Raw genomic sequence first — 21,426 nt, 5'->3', positions numbered from 1 at the left:
ACCGTTAAGACGCGGTGCGAGTCAATGACACTCAAATACGAGTGCAACACCAAACAATATTTTGTAGCTTCCCACATTGTTGCTTGATTGGCTTGCAGCTAATTGTCAACATGGCTGCCGTTCACAGAAAGTCCACCAAGCGGGACGGCCCCTAGTGGACCTGGACCTGGTCCTGGTCCTGGACCTCAGGTACGTGACTTGGCCTCATGCTGCATTCAAATGTCTTGAGAATGTTTGCAGGCCACATTGGAAAGAACTCCACTTCCCAGCATGCATTGCGGCCCACATCCATACACACTGCAGCGCCGCCGCCTCGACTGCCTGACTGAGTCCACTTTGAACCCGGTGCTTAAACTCCTCCGCTCTGTTTGCCTTCCGACCAAGTGGGATGACGCTGCAAACTGTGTGTGCGCGTGCGTGCGCGTGTGTGTGAGATAGCAGTAATGGTTGTCAGATGTTGCAGCAGGAGCTTCTCATGTTTGAGTTGACTTACTGCCAACACACGCACACGCACACGCACACAGTGGGTTTTGTGACTCATATGTCAACACGCAGAAGGGAGCCCGTCAGCACTTTTTCCTCCCTCCCTCCCTCCCTCCCTCCAGCCTTCCTTCCTTCATCCCTTCTTTTTGCCTCCTCTTGTGAGTGTTTATGTCTCACGAGGATCTTATCAACTTTCATGTCCTCCACTGTCGAACCATCACTCCGATGAAATGCATTTAGTAAGACAACACTACTAGCATGGCTGTGATGACAATATCTGCGTGCGTGCGAGCGTGCGTGCGTGCACACGTCAGAGGCATGGGAAGGTCCAATTAAAGGCAAAAAAAAGTGTTGTTTTCCTTCTTTTTTCCGCACTAAAATGTTCTTGGAAACTACCAGAATCTTTTCCAACATAAATATAAGCACAGCTGCATGCGTGCGCACGCACGCACGCACACATGCGTGCGCACACACTTGCAGGCTTGCAAGAGAGGCCTGGCCCTTCAAAGATGGCCAACGTGGAAAGCAACATTTGCAAGAGGAAGCAACACAAATGTAACTGAAAAGCGAAATGATGGAGCTCAAGTGTGTCAATAGCTCCAAAAAAAACCCGGCGATTTGATGTCATGACATCGACAATGAATTGTTTGTTCCCTGAATTAAAGACATGCTACATTGAAGTAAAGACACATTTTGACAAATGTTCTTTAAAGGGCTGGACTTCCTGTGCAAAATGTTCAGACAACAATAATGTATACTGATTCTAAATCAATTTGAACATAAACGTAATATTCACAGTTAGCCGAATTACAACTCACAATAACATCTGAATGCAACAACACAACATTTAATAATCCAGAAGACGATTTCACGATTGAGCAAATTTTCAACAATTCGCTTTAAAAATGACATTTCATCGAATTAATTTGATTTATTGCCCAGCCCTAGTTCTTAGATGGTGATTGCGTGATCAAGGGTGAGGAGGAGGTGGAATTTCCACCAACAACCATTGCACCTTCAGCCTTAGAGGAATAGTTCTCCTTTTCAAAAGGTCCGCTTTCGTGTTAAAGTGACTGTGTGGCGCCCTCTAGTGGACACGCACCACCACTGCATGCCTTGATTCGATTCCTATTTATTTCAAAGCAAGAATCTGCACTTTCACACATGAACACACTTCATACATTTGGTCATCGGTCCGTATGCAAATCAATTATAATAACAATATACATCAAGTATTCAGCGAACCATTTCTAATGCAAACGTTGAACACAAATAGAAAGGAAAAGAACATCCATTGTCACGAACAGAACACAACTAATAACACAACTAATAACACAACGACACAAATGGGACGCCAACGCAACACAAGTGGAACAGCTGCAACACACGCCAACTTAAAGCCGCCGAACGCTAATGATACACAAGTGTTACAAATGGTACACAAGTGGCCACTTCATTAGGTACACCATGCCATATTTGATAGGGAGAACAAATAATAAACATTGTGGATATTTATGAATGCCGGTCCAAATATTAGAGACGCTCGTCAGTATGATTCAAGTGAGTTTTCGTTCAATGAATACTTGAGCACGATTCCTTTTTTATTTTTTTATTCTTCTTTTTCTTTTGTGCCGAGTGCGGCGGCGGCGCCAGGTGTCATGTGACACACTTATGACGTCTGCAGGTTGAGGGTTGCTCCTGAACGAGGGCCAGTCGCACAAACGCGACCGGCCACGACAAGCATCCCGTCTTTTTTTAATTTAATTTTATTATTATTATTATTATTGTGTCGAGGGAAACTTTCAGCCGGACGCGACCACGGCGGTCCCACTTTGTGGAATTGAAAAATCACCGTTTGCCAGGTGGTGAAAGATATCGTCAGGTAGGATACGTGACCCTTTTCCAACTAACAAATCTCCCCAAAATGTCAAGTCTGACTTGTGGCTGCTAATCCTGCCAGGTGAGCTTCAGCTCAAGTTAGCAAACATTGTGGCACAAAAAAAGTCTCCTGGCTTCAGAACGGTGACGTGCGTCAGGCAACGCACGCCAGGAAGGCAATGCGAGGCTGAAGCGAGCAAAATGCGTCGTCGCAGTTTTACGATGGTTGCCGTTCTGTCGCTTCATTCTTGTCTTCAAACTGTTACTTGCTTCACAATTGGTTAAAAAAAAAAAAAAAAAAAAAAGGGTACCCGGTACAGAACCTTGAGGTACACCTGCACCCATTTTGTGATGAAAGAGCAAGTTCTAAAATTCATTTCATTGTTCATTTATTTCAGGCAGTACGGAAGCGTATTTCATTCACTTGAAAAATTACTCAGAAAAACAGCATCCGCATGAATTTAAAAAAAGAGTTAAAAAAAAAAAGTCATAAATATTAATTTAATCTGTTTTTTAAAATAATTTTTCTCCCTGTTTTTCTGAATTATATTTGTTTTGTTTTTTTGGGAGTAATTTTTCCTCCTGTTTTTCTTTTCCTCTCAAAATTTGTCAAAAAAAATGAATGAATGCGATACGCTTCCATAAGGCAGCAATCAACATCAACAAAATATCCATTTCTCCAGACAATACTCCACTAAACCCAGCCTGAAAAGGAGTGGGAGGAAGAAAAACGTATTAAGCCCCGCCCCCAATCTCATCAATATCAAGATTTGATCACAAATTTAGCGACTTTCCTGCAACAGCGGTTTTCATGAACACTGAAAATCCATTGAATTGAAGTGACAGAATGACGCCAAAGACCCGCCCACGTTGTTTTTCCGCCTTCCAGAAGTTTTGCCTTCATGGAGTCCCTGGCGGAGGAGATCAGGCGTTTCCCGCGCACGCGTCTGAAGCGTCAGTGCACTCGCGTGACGTCGCTGAGCGGTCGCCGCGTCATCGAGACCTGGAAGGGTTCCGTGGTGACGGCGGTGGAGGAGCCCGCCCCGCCGGAGACGGCGCCGGGGTACGTCCCCGACACCTCCTGGGACCTCCAGGTGGGCGCCATCGAACCCGACCTGCTGCTGGGTGAGCAAACAGACGGGTGTGCCCAAAAAAATCAATTCTCATTTAGTATGATTCAGAATCCTTTTTATTGAAATTATTTTATGCTGTCTTTCCCTTGTTTGTGTGTGCCTTTACCGGGAGCGCTGTTCATGTTGTACCCGGAGTTGGCCACTTAGGGGCAGTGTGGTTCCGTGTGTTCAGTTGTAGCCACATTAGTGAGTAAAAGAAAAAAGTCACCATCAAGTTATTCCAATCAAAGTTGTTTTGTTTTTCAAGTGTAGGAAGCGCATTTTCCGGTGAGTAATGTTAAGCGATGCTTCGCTGGATATATTCCTCAACGCGCTTTGTATGAATAGACGTTCTTTTGAGTGGTAAAAGTGCCGCGATTAGCGCGCTAATTAGCGTTAGCAAGTCAATGGCACTTTCAATTGTGTGTTAGCGCTGAGCTAGCTACGTTTAGGAAACAAGCTAAACACTCATTTTCTTCGTTTAGTGTGTTTAGATTTACAGTTCAACTCAACTGGAGTGTAAGAAACGACTTGATAGTGTAACAATAGTATTGTTAGTTTGACTTGATATTGCTCGGGGGACTGATTAGAGTGACGGAACACACGAACGGAAGTGAGGTAGACCGAGCACGTGCTATGAGCCGGGATCAACGTGCCGTACGTACGTACCGTACGTGCTGTCTGTGTTGAGTTCTGCAAATAAATACAAGTAAGCAAGTCACTGCTTGAATCGTCCGCTCTGTTTGGTCAGTCAGGACGGAACGGGGTCAAACCCATTGGACTCTTTTTGACGGTTGCTAAACTGGAGTCAGTCTGCTCAAGGGAGGACACAATATACTGTAAAAGCGGGTCCAAAGAAATACATACATTTAAGCTAGCTACATAGAGTAGCAGTTGTGGAAAAGGCACTTTGCTTACAATTCAAAATGTCATACATGTAAATAAAATGTTAATAATGAAAAAAGGCATTTTCATGTCTCCGTTTGTCGATCATGACGATTCTTTGCACGTCTATAAATTGAAGCAGAAATGGTCAATCGCATCATTTTGGAGAACAAAAATCCGAATCTGGTGAGACGGTCAAAGATTCCCAGCCAAAGTCGTCACACTTTGAAAAGCAGCGTTGCACAAAATCAACACAAATGTCACACTTTGACTTTCTTCCAGGTTGCCAGGACGCGGCGCACGACTTCAGCACGCTGAGGAAGCACAAGGCGAGCGGCCGTCCGGCGGTCTTTGCCACGCGGCGCCAGGCCACGCTGAGACGTGTGTGTGCGCGTGTGTGTGTGTGTGTGTCTCAGGTGTCGCACATCCTGAACGTGGCCTTCGGGGTGGACGACGCCTTTCCCGAACTCTTCGTCTACAAGACGCTGAGCATCCTGGACCGACCCGACGCGCTCCTCCTGCCGCACCTGGACGAGTGCTGTCGCTTCATCCAGCAGGCGCGACGCGAGGTAACGACCCGCGCTTCGAACGCCGCAACCCGACGGACGCCTTCCGCCGCGCTTGCTTTTCAAACACAAGACGTAGAAAGTTGCTCAATGCGCGTGTTGTCGTCCAAAGGCTCAAAATCGTGTTTTCTTTTTTGAACCTGCTGACTTATGCTGCATCTTACTTGATTTTGCTGGCAAGTTTGAATTCACAAATAAGAAAAATCGGATTCTTTTTTGAACAGAATTAATTTTTCTGTAAAATGCTGACTTTGTTTTCCTTGTTTTTTTTAAACTATTTTAAAAAGGAAATTGTGACTTTTTTTTTTACTCAAAACAAAATAGCGCAATGTTGACTGAGTGTTTGAGAGATTTTTTTTTTCTGCTTTCAAATAAATCTTTTTTCATTGAAATCTATTAATAGTCCATCTTTGTTCTCTCTAACTTGTTAGTGCAGTTTGATATCTGCTTGTTATAATTGCAAGTCTAAAAAAAGAAGAAGAATATGATAAATCTTACTTTAAAAATTATGAATTAAAAAGCCTTTTTCCCCCCAAGAAAAAAAATGTTTTGTTTACATTTGAGCATCTTTCTTTTTCTTTGTATCCCTTTAATCTTTAGTAGAAATGAACTTCAATTCCACTTTTTGAACAGTGTCACACAAATGTGTCAAATTGTTACAGAAATGTGACAGGAATGAATGTGCAGTATTACACAAATATAGCGTGCGCGTGCGCGCACACGCGTGTTGCGGAGTTGTTTGTTGGAGTGCGTACGCAATAGTCCACTTGCAGCATCTTACGTGCGACGTGACCCGTGTCAATAATGCAGCAACGGTCGCTTCCTGTTTTATTAATGAGCGTGCAGATCACATGGCATCTGAACACGACACCACGCACACACACACACACACACACACGCACGCACGCACGCACGCACTGGCGGGTGATGGGGCGTTCTTGCTGACAGGAAGTATGCGTTCATTCACTTTGCGCAAACTCCGGCCACGGTCCAAGCGATGCTCTTATTTTGAAAGGCGTCTCAGGATTTCAAAGTCCATTGTTAATCAAACAGGTGCTCGCTGGCGCCCCACAGTGGACGTTTGAGTCGTGGCTTGTAACGCTTGCTTGTGTTATTTTGTGTGTCAGAAGGGCGTGGTGCTGGTCCACAGCAACGCCGGCGTGTCCCGAGCGCCGGCGGTGGCCGTCGGCTACCTGATGACGCGCCAACGTCGCTCCTTCCAGTCGGCCCTGGCGTGCGTCCTCGCCGCCCGGCCCGCCGCGCGCCCCAACCCGGGTTTCCTGCGCCAGCTCAGAAGCTTGGAGGCACTCGCAGACCAAAAGCAAGCGGAAGATCACGCCGGCCGCGCCGGCCACGCCCACCACTGAAAACCAACAAACACTCAGGGAAGACGAGCACTTTTTCTTTCTACTTTCTTCCATGTCCCTTCTCCTTAGTAAAAAAAAAAAAAATCACATTTATTGGATTATTAGTTAGATTTTGTGCAAATAATGCAGAAAAATAAATTAGTATTTTGATATATTTTTAACTTATTCATTATAAATAATAGGAAAACAAATAAATAAATATATATATACATGGGGAAAATGGCTACTTTATTTATGGTTAATAAGATGGTAAATATATATATTGGTAAAATAACATTTTACATATACCGTAGTTATTATTTATTAACTAATAAAATATTACAACAACAAAGCATGAACACAACAGTTTACCACTTTGTTCATTTAGTTGTTGTAAATAATAAGCATTTTTTTCTTCTGAGTTTGGAGTGTTTTTGTTGGCGTGTATTTTTTGACGATGGATTTTGGATCATTTTTCTGTCATTTAAACTTTTATTGGTGTGTTTTTTTCATCAATGGCAGACGAAATAAATGCAAAATCTTTGCTTTCTTGTGTCCCAACAAGTCGACTTCAAAGCTATACATTTATTGACATTGTCTTCCACCTGCTGTTGAATCATAACAAGAAAATATCTTTTGCTGACATATGCACAATGAATACGTACTTAGCATGAAATAATATTCCATCAAATGTTGTTGTCTTCAAATTGAATGAAATGTTCGTTTGAATCCATTCATTAAAACCATTGAAATGAAAGGTCACCTCATGAAATTAATTTCCATCCACTTGATGCAAATCACCTGAGCCGATTTCAACGAGGAGTCGGCAAATTGAAATTACGGCCCTCATTTGCATATGTAATGAGCTCATTTGCATCGTTTCCTGCCACGCGTTGTTACAAATTGTGGAATTGTGCTTGTGCGGCAACACATCCCATAATATAACCCCGCCCCCCCCCCTTATCCTCCTCCGACTCCTCTTCCTCCTCCTCTTCATCATCGACTGGAGGCCGACGACATCGCCCGACGCTCGGACCGTCAAAGTGTGACGGCGGCGTACGTCGCCAACCCGACCTCCGCACAACCATGGGATCCTTCTGCTCTGGCCTGGACCCCGAGACGCCTGTCGTCGCCGGCGCCGGCGCCGCCAGCGTGCCCAGCACAGGTCAGATGTCACAATAGCGCCTCCTGTGGGGCTTCGCCAGTCAACGTCACGTCGCCAACTTTTGCTCAACTTTGTTTTTCCATCGTTTCAATTCGATTGACGCACAAGATCAACAAACGTGTTGTTGTCTTTTGTGAACACGCGCACACGCGTCGTTATGCTGATTGGAGAGCAGCAATTAACCACGGCGCGACTGACCAATCATGAGGTTGCCATGACGATTCCTTGCCAGCTCCAACGAATTCTCCATAGAAAGAAATCGGTACAGAAAATGTCATAAAGGAAGTTCATCAAGAAAAGTCCGTCAAAATAAGATGCAGCAAATCAAAGGGGAAAAGTTTATGACATGCGCAAGTTCATAAAATGGATTTGGATGCATGAATACATAATCATATGGTTTGTCATATAAATATCCGTTTTCGAAATGAAGCAAATCTCAATCTTTCCTTAATGCGAAAAAAGAAAATCTGGAAAATGGTGAACTAATAAAAAAAATCAAATCAATTAAAAGAAGTGGAAAGTGTTTGGCGTGTCATTGCTTCCATTGGACCAGCAGTGGGCGCCACATTGGGTTTCCTTCACGCACTTTTTTCAAATTCTTCAACCAACCTTATTTGATTTTATTGTACTTTTTTTGGGTCTTTTTTATTCATTAATTCATACTCATTCAATAAATATTTGATTCATTTTAAATTAGGATGTTTGATACCACTTTTTATTTTAAACCAATGCAAGTATTCAAATACTGATGCCACTAGTACTGTTGATACATAACCCCCCCCCCCCCCCCTCCAAAAAAGACGACAGCTAATTTTCAAGAAAGCTCCGTGAATCCCAATAAAGCATTTTTCTTTCAAATTGCATGAATGTCAATTTTCTATCCTTCTCCTTTCAGTTCCTGATCATAAAACGGCCACAAGAGGGCAGCCTACTGTCATGAATAGTCAATAACTTGAAATGAGGCTGGGTATTGGCCCCAATGCTCCATGGTATCGGTACTCGCCCATCCCTCATTTTAAATTATTGATGAACAATGACATGCATACATGGAACTATTTTGTTCAATAATTGGTTAGTTAATCACTCATTAATGAAAACATCTCATCACATAAACTTCTCATTTGAAAGGAAGTTTGCTGACATTTTCTTCTTTGTTTCTTTTTTTTTCCTATAACAAATATTTTCTTGTGTGTCGTCCGCGGCAGGTGACCTTCTCTGGACAACGGGAGGACAAAGCCGCCCACGGAAGAGCGGGCGTGACATCAGGAGGCGGGGCCGCCCGCCGGCAGCCAATCGCAGCGCAGAGAAAAAGTTGCAGACAAGGTGCCTGCGCCGCCTGCGCCGCCTGCGCCGCCTGCGCCGCCTGCGCCGCCTGCGCCGCCTGCGCCGCCTGCGCCGCCTGCGCCGCCTGCGCCGCCTGCGCCGCCTGCGCCGCCTGCGCCGCCTGCGCCGCCTGCGCCGCCTGCGCCGCCTGCGCCGCCTGCGCCGCCTGCTTGTTGTCGTCTCAAAGCACAAAAACAACATTGAAAGGATGGAAGGAAGGAGACGGAAAGCAAAGGAAACAAAAGAGCAGGAGTGAAAGGGGGCAAATGAGAAGAAAAGTGAAAGAATGGAGGAGAGGAGGAGGATTCATTAAGGTAGAGGGGATGGGGGAAAAAAAGGAGGACTAAATAAGGAAGAAGGATTGTGAGCAGGAGAGGAGAGAAAAACAAAAGATGAAAGGGGAAGCAGCAGATGAGGAGACGGGCAAGAAAGACCAGGTTAGGAGGAAGTTTGAAGAGGAGGAGGAAAAGACGAGAGGGTGGGAGAAAGATAGAATGACAAAAAAAGAAAGGAGGTTGGAAAGAAAATGGATGAGGAGAAGCGCAATGATGCTGTGTGTGTCGGCAGGATTCCATCACTCTTAGAAACAGTCCGCTTTTGCGTTGCCACGGTAACGCCATCTAACGTGCTCCACTGCCTCCCTCTCTCTCTCTCTCTCTCTCTCTTCATCCTCACCGCCTTGCGCTTCCTGCCTGCGTTGCCACGGCGACACGCTCCGGAACGAGGAGTCCGACGCTCAGAAGCGTCCAGACCGGCAGAAAGTCCGTCCGCAGCTCCTCCTTTTTCTCACCCTTTCCTTTCTCTCAACACGTCAACTTTGACGCATCCTCGCCCTGCGCCTCCTCTTCATCATCATCGTCGTGGAGACCGTCCGTCCGCGGACAGGAAGTTGATGAACTTCCGACACTCCTTCCTGGCCTCCCCCTCCTTTTGCGCCTCCTCCTCCACACCCACATGAACACCCACGGCCAAGAGGAGGCCGCGATAACGCTGGAGGAGGAGGCGCACCAGGGAGAAGAGATGAAAGTTGAGGAGGAGGTGCAACGGGAGCAGGTACAGCCAGCTGACGAGGAGCAACAGGAAGAAGAAGAGGAGGCGCAGCAGGCTGTCAACATGGAACAGGAGGATCAGTCTGAGGAGGTGCAGAAGCAGGAAGAGGAGCACGTGAGGGAGTTGGTGCAGCAAGGGATGGAGGAGGCGCAGCAGGCTGTTTGTATGGAGCGGGAGGGTCAAACTGAAGAGGAGGTTCAGGTGCGCAAAGAAGAGGAAGAGGAGGTGCGGCTACAGGAAGAGGAACAAATAAAGCAGATGCCGCAGGAGGAGGTGCAGCGGGCTGTTAGTATGGAGCAGGTGGATGAAACTGAGGAGGTGAACTTGCAGGTAGGGGAGGAGGAGCAGCAACAGGAGAATGAGACACAAGAGGGTGAAGAAGAGGAGGTGCAACAACAAATAAAGGAGATGTCGCAGGAGGAGGTAGAGCTACAGGAAGAAGAGGAGGCTCAACAAATGGAAGAGCAACAAACGAAGGAGGCGCAAGAGGAGGAGGTACAGCTTGCCGACAGCATGGAGGATCAAGCTGAGGAGGTGCAGCAGGAGCGGGAAGAAGTGCAGGATGAGGAGGAGGTGCAGCGGGGACGGAAGGGGATGCCGCAGGAGGAGGAGAATGGCATGCAGCAGAAAGAAGAGCAACAAATGGAGGAGGTGCAGAAGCGGGAAAATGAGCAGATGAAGGAGATGTCGCAGGACCAACAAATGGGGGACTTGCAGCAGGAAGAGACGCAAAGGGGAGCGATGGCGCAGGATGAGGAACAACAAATGCAGGAGGAGCTGCAAGACTTTGTGGACCCTTTGGAGGAAAACCACAACAGTCAGGTTCTCCTTCGCCTCCGAGGAATGTAAGTAAACAGCCATGATGTCGTCGGTGTGACGTCATAGCGATGATGTCATCATGACATGATGACATAGTGACGCAAGCGCGCGCGCGCGTTGCCCTGCTCGCACCGCATGTTTGCGCGTCAGACCACAGCGGCGGCATGGTGCACGGTTGCCGTGGCAACAGGGCGGCGTTACCAGGAAGCCAAGACGCGTTACACGCTAGCCGCTAAATGTTACGTGCGTTACAAGAGACGTTCAAACGCGTGCGGATCAAGTGCGAGAGCAGATTAGCTTGAACAGCAGATGAGATTTCAAAGTAAAGGTGCAGATAAGGGAGCAATTGGAGCGGTTGTCAAACATACGACCTGTGGGCCACGACCGGGCCCTTCAGACGCTCACAATCACAAGCTGCAGCTTTTCATTACATTTAACCGTTGTTGCGAATTTTGTCCACTGGAGGGCGCACTGACGTCCACTTCCATGACATTCTGAAATTTGGCTGTTAGTCAGGATTTCATGTAAAGATTTTGTTCTCCTTAAAAAAAAAAAAAGTAAAAAAGGATTATTCTGCAATAAAATCATAATAAATTGGATTATTTTCAGAATGTACTCCCAAAAAAATTAAAACAAATATTTGGTCTGTCATTTATAGCCCACTTGAGATCAGTTCAAATGAGTGGACAGCATTGAAGATTGAACACAGAGGGACTCATTTGGTACACTCTAAAAAGAGTCGGGTCAAAAATGGACTTGCGTCAATTTAACCCAACTTTGAGTTGAGACTTCTAGTGTAAAACAACTCGTGTAAATATTGCTCAGATCCTTTATTTGGGTCAAAAAAGTTGAAACAACCAAGAAAAGTGGGTTAAGTTGACTCGTAAAGTGGGTCTTTCCTTTTTTGATCCAGAATTGGCTTCATTTGGACTTTAGAGTGCAGCGAGCCAGAAAAGGCAGCATCCACTAAAAGGTAGACAAGACAACAGAGAGGTTCCGATGGCCGACGGCGAGCGATAAGGTAGAGCGTCAGGTAAAGTGGTAGATTGTCAATTATTGTTGGGCTGATTTGCTGGGCGAGTTAGCACCCTCGCAGTCCAGATCTCTCGCCACATTTCTAGATGCTCCGCCCACAAGTTTTCTGGCATTCGCTTCACGAGCTTGTTAGCATAAGAACGCTAACCACGCAGCAGCATTTCAGGGGAGTGAATATCGTGAAGGAGGAGCGCCTTGGTGGAGGTCTGCGCTTGTGATGAGGTCATCATCGTCAGCGGCGGCCATGTTGAGCCGAGCGTCTTGCTCGGCACACCTGCCGTGCGGCGGCCATCTTGTCGTCTTTTTTTGTCATTAAACAAACAAACGAGTGCAACAGGCTGAAGCGGCTTCTTGCCGCCCCGGTGCCAATTCTTGCCGCGCAGCACACGCACACACGCACGCGCACACGCACGCGCACACACTGGCTGGCACAAATGTGTGAGAAACAAACAGTGAGGGAGACCCATTTGCTTCAAGCGTCTCTCACTTTTTTTTTTTATTGCAAATGTGCTGCAGAAGTCGCCCAGCAACACCGCTTGTGAAAATAGAAATCTTCTTTTTATTGTCAATCGAGGGACACATTTAGATGTGTAATCAAACGCAACATAAAAAAAAGATGCGCAACCGCAGCTGATGCGCACTTGAACGTCTCAACATTGATTTTGCTTTTAGGTCCTGTCGAGACATTTTGAGATGTTTGTGATTTGAGGCTCAAAAGTGAATCGAAGGTAAACAAACGACAGATGAGGTCGAGCAGCGCAAAAGGTTGAGCCAGCGTCAAAAAAGGTCAAGCAGCAGAAAAGGTCGAGCAGTGCCCTGCAAAAGTATTGGGACAACAAGGTCGAGTCCTCGTCCACTGAAAATGTTTGGCTTCAGTATTCAAGAAAAACAAAAAAGTGTTCCAATACTTTTGGAAGACACTAAGTTTAAGTAGCAAATGACTTCCAAGTAGCTAAGTTAGAGCAGCAGTTAGGATGGAAATGAAAATGAGGTAGAGCTACAAAGTCGAGCTATCATGCTACATGCTAGCGTGAGCGGCTAACCATCAGGTTACATGCTAACCCAATGCTAGGCTACAGATCATGAGCATGAATGGCTCATGTTTCATGCTCATGTAATGTTGACTGCGATGTCAAATGCTAACTATCATGATGCTAACAGGATGCTATCAAATTTTCACGTTTCATGCTAATGTAATGTTAATGGTCAAGAGCTAGCATGATGCTGCTAACTATCTTGATACTACCATGCTACATGCCAACAGGATTTGAACTCATGCGGCATGCTAACATGACGCTAACTATCATGATGTTGCATGCTAACGTGTTACAAGCTAGCATGACACTCTAACATAGCGAGACTGAATGAAGCTACATACGTAGCGTGAGCAAGTTCCTGTTTGTGCGCATTTTTACGGAGGCAGGCACACGTTTGTGTACATTGCCGGCCTCCGTTTCCAAGGCGACGACACGCGCGCACACGCCGATGCCGCACAGTGAACAGCGCAATGTTTATTTCCATCGTCCGTGTGTGTGTCATCGTGTACGACATTGGTGTGTAGTTGCTACACAACATGAAGACACGCGCTAATTGTACGCGTGAGCAAAATGATGTTATTGTCAATTTTGGGACCGTTCATAATGCGCAACATTTCTTTCTTTTGTTTTTCTTCACAGGCAAAAATATAAAAACACATCGCAGAGGTAAGACAAGCACGCACCCACGCACGCACACGCACACGCACACGCACGCACGCACGCACGCACGCACAGTTATTGCTCCCGGTGGAGTCGTTATGACTTTGACTGAAGAAATGTCTCCATCGCTCTCTGTCCTGTTACCATGGAAACTAAAACACTCTGTTCAGTTTGGTCACCATGACAACGGCACAATGCCTTTCATCCCCTCAAGTCCAGCGGTCCAAACATGTCAACACTTCACAACACAACAAACATTAGCTTAGCTTAGCTTAGCTTTACTCTACTTTTATGCAAGTTGACATTTCCAAGATCCCAAGCATTTCTCCTTGGCGGAGGTAAACGGCCACGGAAAATGCTCCTGTGTTTTTTTTATATTTTTATAAAAACATGCGTCATTTGAATGTAAAGATTTTAAAGTGACGGTTGTGCATCAGGATGAATTGATTGCGATTGTGTCTCATTCTGTAATGCGTCCCTTGGCCACCTGAGGGCAGTATCATTCTGACATGCACACAGCGATGCTAGCAACTAGCGTTAGCACAGAGTAATATAGTATAGTCCTTCTTTGCAGAGGATAAAGAAAATATGATTATGCCCTATTGCGCTAAGCTACGCAGACTTCCCTGATAATTTTGATAAATTGCTGCATTTCGTTTTTCGCTGAAGGCTGAAAGCGGCGATGGCGGTGATAGACGGCGGCGGCACGTTGGACCTGGCGGAGCTGCGCGTGAACCTGCAGATGGCCGCCGCCATGTTGGACGCCGTCTACGTCGACGAGACCAAGTCAGATGATGACCGCTCTCTCACAAAAGCCAAACATTCGCACACGACTGAAACAGAAATACCATTCAAACGTTCTCATGCGCAACTGAAACACTCACACATAACAGAAAACATTTGCACTCATGTTACTGAATCCCTCTCACACACTACTGAAGTCATTCTCACATGCGCTACTGAAACGAAAAAAATGTCAAATGCTCTCACATTGACAATTGAAACACAATATACACAACACTCTCACGCTCTCCACCGAAACCTTCTCACTCACACATAACCCAAAGGCTCTCACGCGCGCTTTTGCCGGCAGACGTCTGCTGGACCCCGAGGACGAGCTGAGCGAGCTGCCGGCCGAGTCGGTGCCCAGGGAAGTCCGCGATTGGCTGGCGTGCACCTTCAGCCGCAAGATGGGCGTGGCCAAGCGCCGGCCCGAGGAGAAGCCGCGCTTCAGGAGCATCGTCCACGCCGTGCAGGCCGGGATCTTCGTCGAGAGGTACGCGCCCGCGTCTCAACAAATGCACGTTTCGATGCGCTCGGACGGCAACTTCCAAACGCAATTCAAAACAAAATTCGCAAATGAAAAAACAACAACAAATGTGTGAAATCAAACCCAATCAATATAATCATTCATTCCAGGCTTTCCCCTTCTGGGCTTTCCTTGCGGACCTTTGTCCGTCCATTCGTCCCCGACCGCCTGCATTTCTGGGGAAAACCCTGAATTTAATAAAAAAAAAGAATATAATAAACAAATACAAGCTGGTATCTTTTATGAAAAATCTTCATTTCAATAAAGGTTTTCTTGAATTAAGATCTACTAACTATAAGCCAAAAATAAGTTCATAATGGAATATTTACTGACAGAATTAGCTGCGTCAACAGAAATGTGTATTTTGAAATATGTAAACAATACCAGTGTTTAAAAATAAATTTAAAAATCTTAGCATCATATTTGCCTTCTTTTTTTCCACCTTGCTGTATTCCATCTTTTGAGTGAAAATGATGATGATGATGATGATGATGATGACGACAGCGATGTTGACGGGCGGCGGTGAGCTTAACCACGCGTGAAACGTGCGGCGCGGTTGCCGTGGCAACTGACACTCCGTCCTGCTGCAGCGCCTTTTTCTCATCTGTGCGCGTGTGCGTGTGTGTGCGTGCGCGTGTGCGTGCGTGTGCGTGTGCGTGACACCCCAGGATGTACAGACGGACTTCCACCATGGCCGGACTGACGTACCCGGCCACGGCTCTCGCAGCTCTCAAAGTAACAAAAATCAATTCAACTTTTATGCTGCGGTTCTTTCAACAGGAAGTGATGTCATCCATGATGATGATGATGTCATTCATCAAACTTCCACTGACAAATTATTTTGTTCTTTTTTTTTTGTTGAAGCACTCAATAAAGCTTACAAGCATTTTACTTCTTTAAATTTTTTTTTATAATAATCATGATGCTGCTAACTATATGATAGGATCATGCTCCATGCTAATGTGATTTGATTACATGCTAACAGGAAGTGATGTCATCGATGATGTTGATGATGTCACTCACTTGTACCAAATTTTGGACATATTTTTAATTATTCAATATATATAAAAACATGACAACTCTATTATTATTATTATTGTTTATTATGACGACGCAGTTTTTTGTTTTGTTTTCATGATCTTTGTCATTGATTTTTTGTTCATGTTCAGGATGTTGCTGCCTGTTGTGTTTTGCAGAAAGTGGACCAGTGGTCCTTCGACGTGTTTTCTCTTCACGAGGGCACCGGCGAGCACGCGCTCAAGTTTCTGGTCTACGAGCTCCTGACGCGCTATGACCTCATCAACAGGTTCAGGGTACACGCGTCTTCATGTGGTCACGTGTGTAGCGCGTGCGAGCGCGTGGACCTTCGCTCGCCACTTCGGTCACTCGCGTGTCGAGTGCACTTGGCTGCTTCTGCCACTAGATGGCGGCAGCCAACTTCACAACGCTTTGCTGCCGTCTTTATCTCCTCGTGCGCTCGTAGAAGAAAAACAGTTGACGCGAGAGGAAGGAAAACAAAAACAATGACGTTTTCTACCCCTGAAACGTTTTGATTGCGATGTTTTCTTGTCACTCCGGCGCCACCAAACGCTCTCATGACGTTTGCTTTGCTTTCAACGTCGAACGTCGCCGCGCGTTTGTGTGCTTCAGATTCCGGTGCCGGCGCTGGTCCAGTTTGTGGAGGCGCTGGAGACCGGCTACAGCAAACACAAGAACCCCTACCACAACCTGGTCCACGCTGCCGACGTCACGCAGACGGCGCACTTCCTCATGCTGCACACCGGAACCATGGTAACGCAACACGCACGCGCGCGCACACACGCACGCCCTTCATTGGAAAGCCTCTCCTGAGGGAATTCCACTCGCAACGCAGCAGACAAGTCAAAGTCAAAATGCTGCAGTAATGAATTTAATAATAATGCATGCATTTGTGGAGACGGGGTCAAGTTGTATTTGACAATTTTGGAAATGTGCAGAATTTCACAAGTTACTTCATGTTAAACTTTCGATGGATCTTAAGAGGAAAAGAAAAATGCGTCTTACAAATCCAATGATGCCACCTAGTGGCAGAGAAGTGACCAACACAAATCAATATCACGTTCATTTTTTTACAGTACATCTTTTTAATTTTAGCTCAATTTTAACATTTATTATTAAATTAATGTATCAACGACTAAAAGATGCAGCCATATTTCTATTAGTCTAACTTTTTTCCCCCCACTTTTATGTTAACAAGTGTATGAAAACTTTGATTTATTTAATTGTATATTTTATTGTCCGTTTAGAAGCGATATAACATTTGCAATTAATCGTAAGTTAACTTTTGAAGGCATGCAATTAATAGTTGTTGTATTTTTGCATACTTGGTTTCCAAACACTGCTTGTAACATTTGGAAGAAATCAATTCATATTTAAATCAATAAATAAATATAAATACATAAATAAAATACAACAAAAATAAACACTAATATTAAATAGTAAATAATGTATTTATTTAAATACAATTATTATTATTATTATTTTTTTTGGAAGTTAATGTATTTGTTCCACTGGAAGAGGATGAAATTTGTGTGTGCGTGTGCGTGTGCGTGTGCGTGCACGTGTAGCACTGGCTGAGCGAGCTGGAAATCCTGGCGATGGTTTTCGCTGCGGCCATTCACGACTTTGAGCACACGGGAACCACAAACAACTTCCACTTACACACCAGGTACAAAGCCACCATTGTGTGTGTGTGTGTGTGTGTGTGTGTGTGTTTTGTTCTCATGTGACCTCGTGTGCGCACACATCAGGTCGGAGGTGGCCATCTTGTACAACGACCGCTCGGTCCTGGAGAACCACCACGTGAGCGCCGCCTACAGGTTGATGGCGGACGACGACACCAACATCCTGATCAACCTCAGCAAGGACGACTGGAGGTGAGCACGCGCGCACACACACGCGCACACACACGCACACACACACGCACACTTTGTGAGCTCTGCCGCATGTGTGTGTGTGCGCGGCGCAGGGAGCTTCGCGCGCTGGTGATCGAGATGGTGATGTCGACGGACATGTCGTGCCACTTCCAGCAGATCAAGACCATGAGGAACATCCTGGCGCAGTCGCCCAGGTGCGTCAACAAACACCTGTCCGTAACCGTGGCCACGTTTCCATTGACCTGGATTGTGTTTTGTTATCACGTGTGTGCGTGCGTGTGCGCGCAGCGTGGACAAGGTGAAAGTTTTGTCTCTGATGCTACACGCCGCCGACATTAGCCACCCCGCTAAAACATGGCCGCTGCACTACCGCTGGACGCACAGTCTCATGGAGGAGTTCTTCAGGCAGGTACGTGCGCACACACGCGCACGCACGCGCACACACATAGTGAGCGTGTGTTTTGTTGTCGTAGGGAGACAAAGAAGTGGAACTGGGCCTTCCCTTTTCTCCTCTTTGTGACCGCAAAGCCACCATGATCGCACAATCGCAGATCGGTAAGAAGCCAAAATCGGCGCTGGGCTTTTTGTCACCATTTTGTCTTCATGGCACTTTCATGATTTGAGACAAAATCCAAAACATTTTCGTGATCAACGACAGCAAGCATGAGGCAACGTAGCTTGGCTGTAAATCTGCAACCGTTGATGCTAACTGTTAGCATGTCAATGGGATTTTCCATGATATGTTAGCACTTAGCTAAGAGGATGCTTTTCCAGACGACTATTTTTTTTTTTAAACCAAATTGACTCTTATCTTATTTGCGATTGATCGATGGATGATCAGGTTTCATCGACTTCATCGTGGAACCGACGTTCAGCGTCCTGGTGGACACGACGGAGAAGGTGATTGGTCCCCTGATCGACGAGGAGAGGAAGGCCCGGGAGACGGGAAACCGACGGTCCAGGTGTGGCATCGTTCCGTCGACAGCTGTCAAAATTCATGGATTCATCTTCATCGAATTATTATTTTAAAAACCATGTCATCGTTTGGAGCCACTTTTTAATTGCAAATTGTCCAAATCCTCCTTCCCTGCTGAAGTCATTCAGCATATCAACAATAATTGTTGACTGATTATTTTCTGTGTTTCATCAAAATAACACATTTGCAAACATCAGTTTTAATTTGGAAAACAATGACCGAAAAGGCAACATCAATACCCCCTTTTTTTTTAAATCACTATACGAATATGAAGTACACACCAACCACTGGTCAATAACAATAATAATAATAATAATCAGTGACATTTTTGAGATAACTCATAATATATGTAACAATGAAAATGAATCTGATTAGTCGATGAATCGATTGAATAATCGATCGATTTTATTGCCAAACGTGCTCCCAAAAAAACTGCTGATTTTGAGCATCTTCACTCATTTTTCAAGCCAAACCGAATATTGTGTGCTATGATAACGAAAACATGGCGGATACCATGTGAGAGATTGGATTCCATTCTCTCATTAGAAAAAAAAGGTTTGATTCTACCTTACTCCGTTCTTTAGTAATCACCATTTGAAAAGAGGTCATTTGAATGACATCAAGCCAAAATGGAAGAAAATGAGGAGAAAAGAAGCTTTTTGTGAAAAGATGCATTTTCTGCACAACACTGACTTTGACACAAAAAGTTTTTGTTTGGTGACGCGACGAGAATAAGATTCAATATGAGAAACGCTTTGATCATTTATGTTCGATTTCCTAAGATCCGCCATGTTTTCATGTCATTTGATACACGGGAGTCCATTGAAAAGAGATGCAACGCTGCCACCTGCTGGCCATAGTTAGTGCGTGTTTTTGTTTTTCCCATCCACAAACCAGCTCTGCACAAGACGTTGCGCTGCCCATTGAGAGAAACAAAAAAACGTAGTTGACGTCAATTGACGTTATTGGCAGTGCTCGTTGAGTGTTTCCTGAACTTTCCTGAAATTTGCTCCCAAGAACGTATTTATACGTTTTTTATGTTTATTTTTATGTTTGAAAAAACACACACACAAAAGCACTGGAAGCAATGGTAGTTATTACAAAAAACGGCCAGCAGGTGGCAGGAGAGTATTTTGGAAAAAAAGCTATTTTTTCAACAGATTTGTGAATAATGAGGAATCTTAGCTATATTCTAATGCTAACCGCTGCAAAATGGAAATTAAGTAAATGAACGTTTTGGGGGGAAAGAATTCTCGATTCTAAAAATATTGGATCGTGACAGCAGTAGCGTCGCGCCGGCCGTCCGTCCGTCCGTCCGTCCGTCCACTAACGCTCGCCGTTTATCCAGCCTGACAGGAAGCGGCTCGGTCACCGTGGAGTCGGTCCAGAGGCACGGCGGCGGTCGCCACGGCAACCGCGATGACGCGCACACCGACTTCTCCCTGACCGCCCTTGACCTGCCGGCCCTCAGGAAGCACCTGAGTGATGTCATCAGCAGGAACAAGGACAGGTGGAAGGAACTTTCCGTGGATGGTGCGCACGCACACACACACACACACACACACACACGTGTACAACAGCAGCACACACAGCCAACGCACACGCAGGACGGCAAACGCATACGCAAATACGAAGACGAGTGTGTCTGTGTGTCATGAGCAGAACTAGCCAATAAGAAGCAAGAAGATCCAGAGGGGGTGGAGTCCAAGATCAAAAGCTGCACGACTGACCAATCGCAGGGCTCGGCTCGCTCCCCATCTGATGAAAAGCGTAACCATGACGACCACCAGCAAGACTCACCTGACGACCACTCCAGATGGAATGGTAAACACACACGCGCACACACATTGAGTAAGTTCAACATTGGACACGCAAACATGCCAGACGCAATAACACACACGCGCGCAAGCAGTCTGACAAGATGCTATGCTAACTGTCGCAGGGGCGGGGCCAGGAGAGGAGGACCAGGAAGTGCCTGAAAACGCCTAACGGGACGCTCGTGAAAGTGAACTGTTGCCGTGGTGACAGATTGCCAGGCGACCCTCCCTGGCAAAGGCCTTTGGAACTTTTCTTGACGAGCGCCCTCGAAGGCGTCACGCCAGCGCGGCTTCTCGCGCAAACACGCCAAAGCGTGGCGCGGAACACGCCAACACTCAACAACAAGCATTTAGCTTAGCGCCGCATCAAGCTAGCTACGCGGCGAGCTTCCAACGAGTGTTACGGAAGTCTTGTTTGGATCTTTGTCAATCATTGCGTCGCCATGGCAACCATCAAAAAAAAACAAAAAACGTTGAAGCCAATCAAGGGAGCGCCATGTGTGTGCGTGTCGTTATTGTGAGCGTTGCGTGTGCGCGTGCATGTGTGTTTTATGTTGAAAGTGAAATAAACATTCTCAACTGACTCACAAAGACATGACGTCACTCATTCGAAACACACGATCTTGTCGCACGCGCACTTTGCATTAAAAGACGCACGCCGGAGCAAGAAGATGAGTGCACCACCGCTAGTGACCAGCAGGTGGCAGTAGAGCGCCACCAAGACATCCACCACAACCGACTCCGCCTCCCGACTTCTTCTCCACCAATCAGATCACGTTCGATGAGCACGTTTTCCTGCTTGTGGTTATCCAATCATTCAGTAACGAGAACTAAACTTGCAGATTTGTAAGACAGAAACTCAGACGTGACCTCTTCACATTTCTCTAGTCTTCCATTATGAGACATTGATTAATTTTCTGTTGAATAATTTGTTTCTGCATTGCCAATTTCAAACATGAGACGTGTTTTTATGTGAAGCATAGAATGTTTTCTGCGATTCATCTGTTAATGGGATGACAACAACAAATGACAGATGAATTCCTCAGTGAC

General features: G+C 45.8%; 2 protein-coding genes across 3 annotated transcripts; both read left to right on the top strand.

Moving 5' to 3' along the window:
• Window positions 1-3,154: 3,154 nt before the first annotated feature.
• On the top strand, window positions 3,155-8,786 carry dusp19a (dual specificity phosphatase 19a). Of its 2 annotated transcripts, XM_086090981.1 has the most exons (5): window positions 3,155-3,486; window positions 4,641-4,687; window positions 4,775-4,927; window positions 6,052-7,435; window positions 8,641-8,786. In XM_086090981.1, exons 1-4 carry the CDS (start codon window positions 3,264-3,266, stop codon window positions 6,289-6,291), a joined length of 663 nt encoding a protein of 220 aa, XP_085947107.1. In that variant the 5' UTR covers window positions 3,155-3,263; the 3' UTR covers window positions 6,292-7,435; window positions 8,641-8,786. The 2 variants fall into 2 exon arrangements, 1 of the variants encoding a protein (XP_085947107.1); XR_015096670.1 differs by lacking the exons at window positions 3,155-3,486; window positions 6,052-7,435; window positions 8,641-8,786 and adding an exon at window positions 3,641-3,761 and having other exon boundaries at window positions 4,775-4,876.
• A 637-nt stretch (window positions 8,787-9,423) lies between these two features.
• Window positions 9,424-20,959, top strand: pde1a (phosphodiesterase 1A, calmodulin-dependent). The gene is made up of 16 exons (XM_086090454.1): window positions 9,424-10,653; window positions 13,339-13,365; window positions 14,029-14,145; window positions 14,453-14,635; window positions 15,337-15,403; window positions 15,865-15,981; window positions 16,319-16,459; window positions 17,275-17,375; window positions 17,458-17,583; window positions 17,676-17,777; window positions 17,872-17,992; window positions 18,057-18,138; window positions 18,425-18,545; window positions 19,908-20,092; window positions 20,222-20,383; window positions 20,502-20,959. The coding sequence occupies exons 1-16, from the start codon at window positions 9,713-9,715 to the stop codon at window positions 20,546-20,548; spliced, it is 2,640 nt and encodes an 879-aa protein (XP_085946580.1). The 5' UTR covers window positions 9,424-9,712; the 3' UTR covers window positions 20,549-20,959.
• The last annotated feature ends 467 nt before the right edge of the window (window positions 20,960-21,426 follow it).

Source organism: Leptonotus elevatus, chromosome 12, assembly GCF_054856555.1.
Source record: "Leptonotus elevatus isolate MCC_2025b chromosome 12, RoL_Lele_1.0, whole genome shotgun sequence".
NCBI lineage: Eukaryota > Metazoa > Chordata > Actinopteri > Syngnathiformes > Syngnathidae > Leptonotus > Leptonotus elevatus.
The sequence above is the reverse complement of the archived record's forward strand: the minus strand, read 5'-3'. Positions and strand labels throughout refer to the sequence as shown.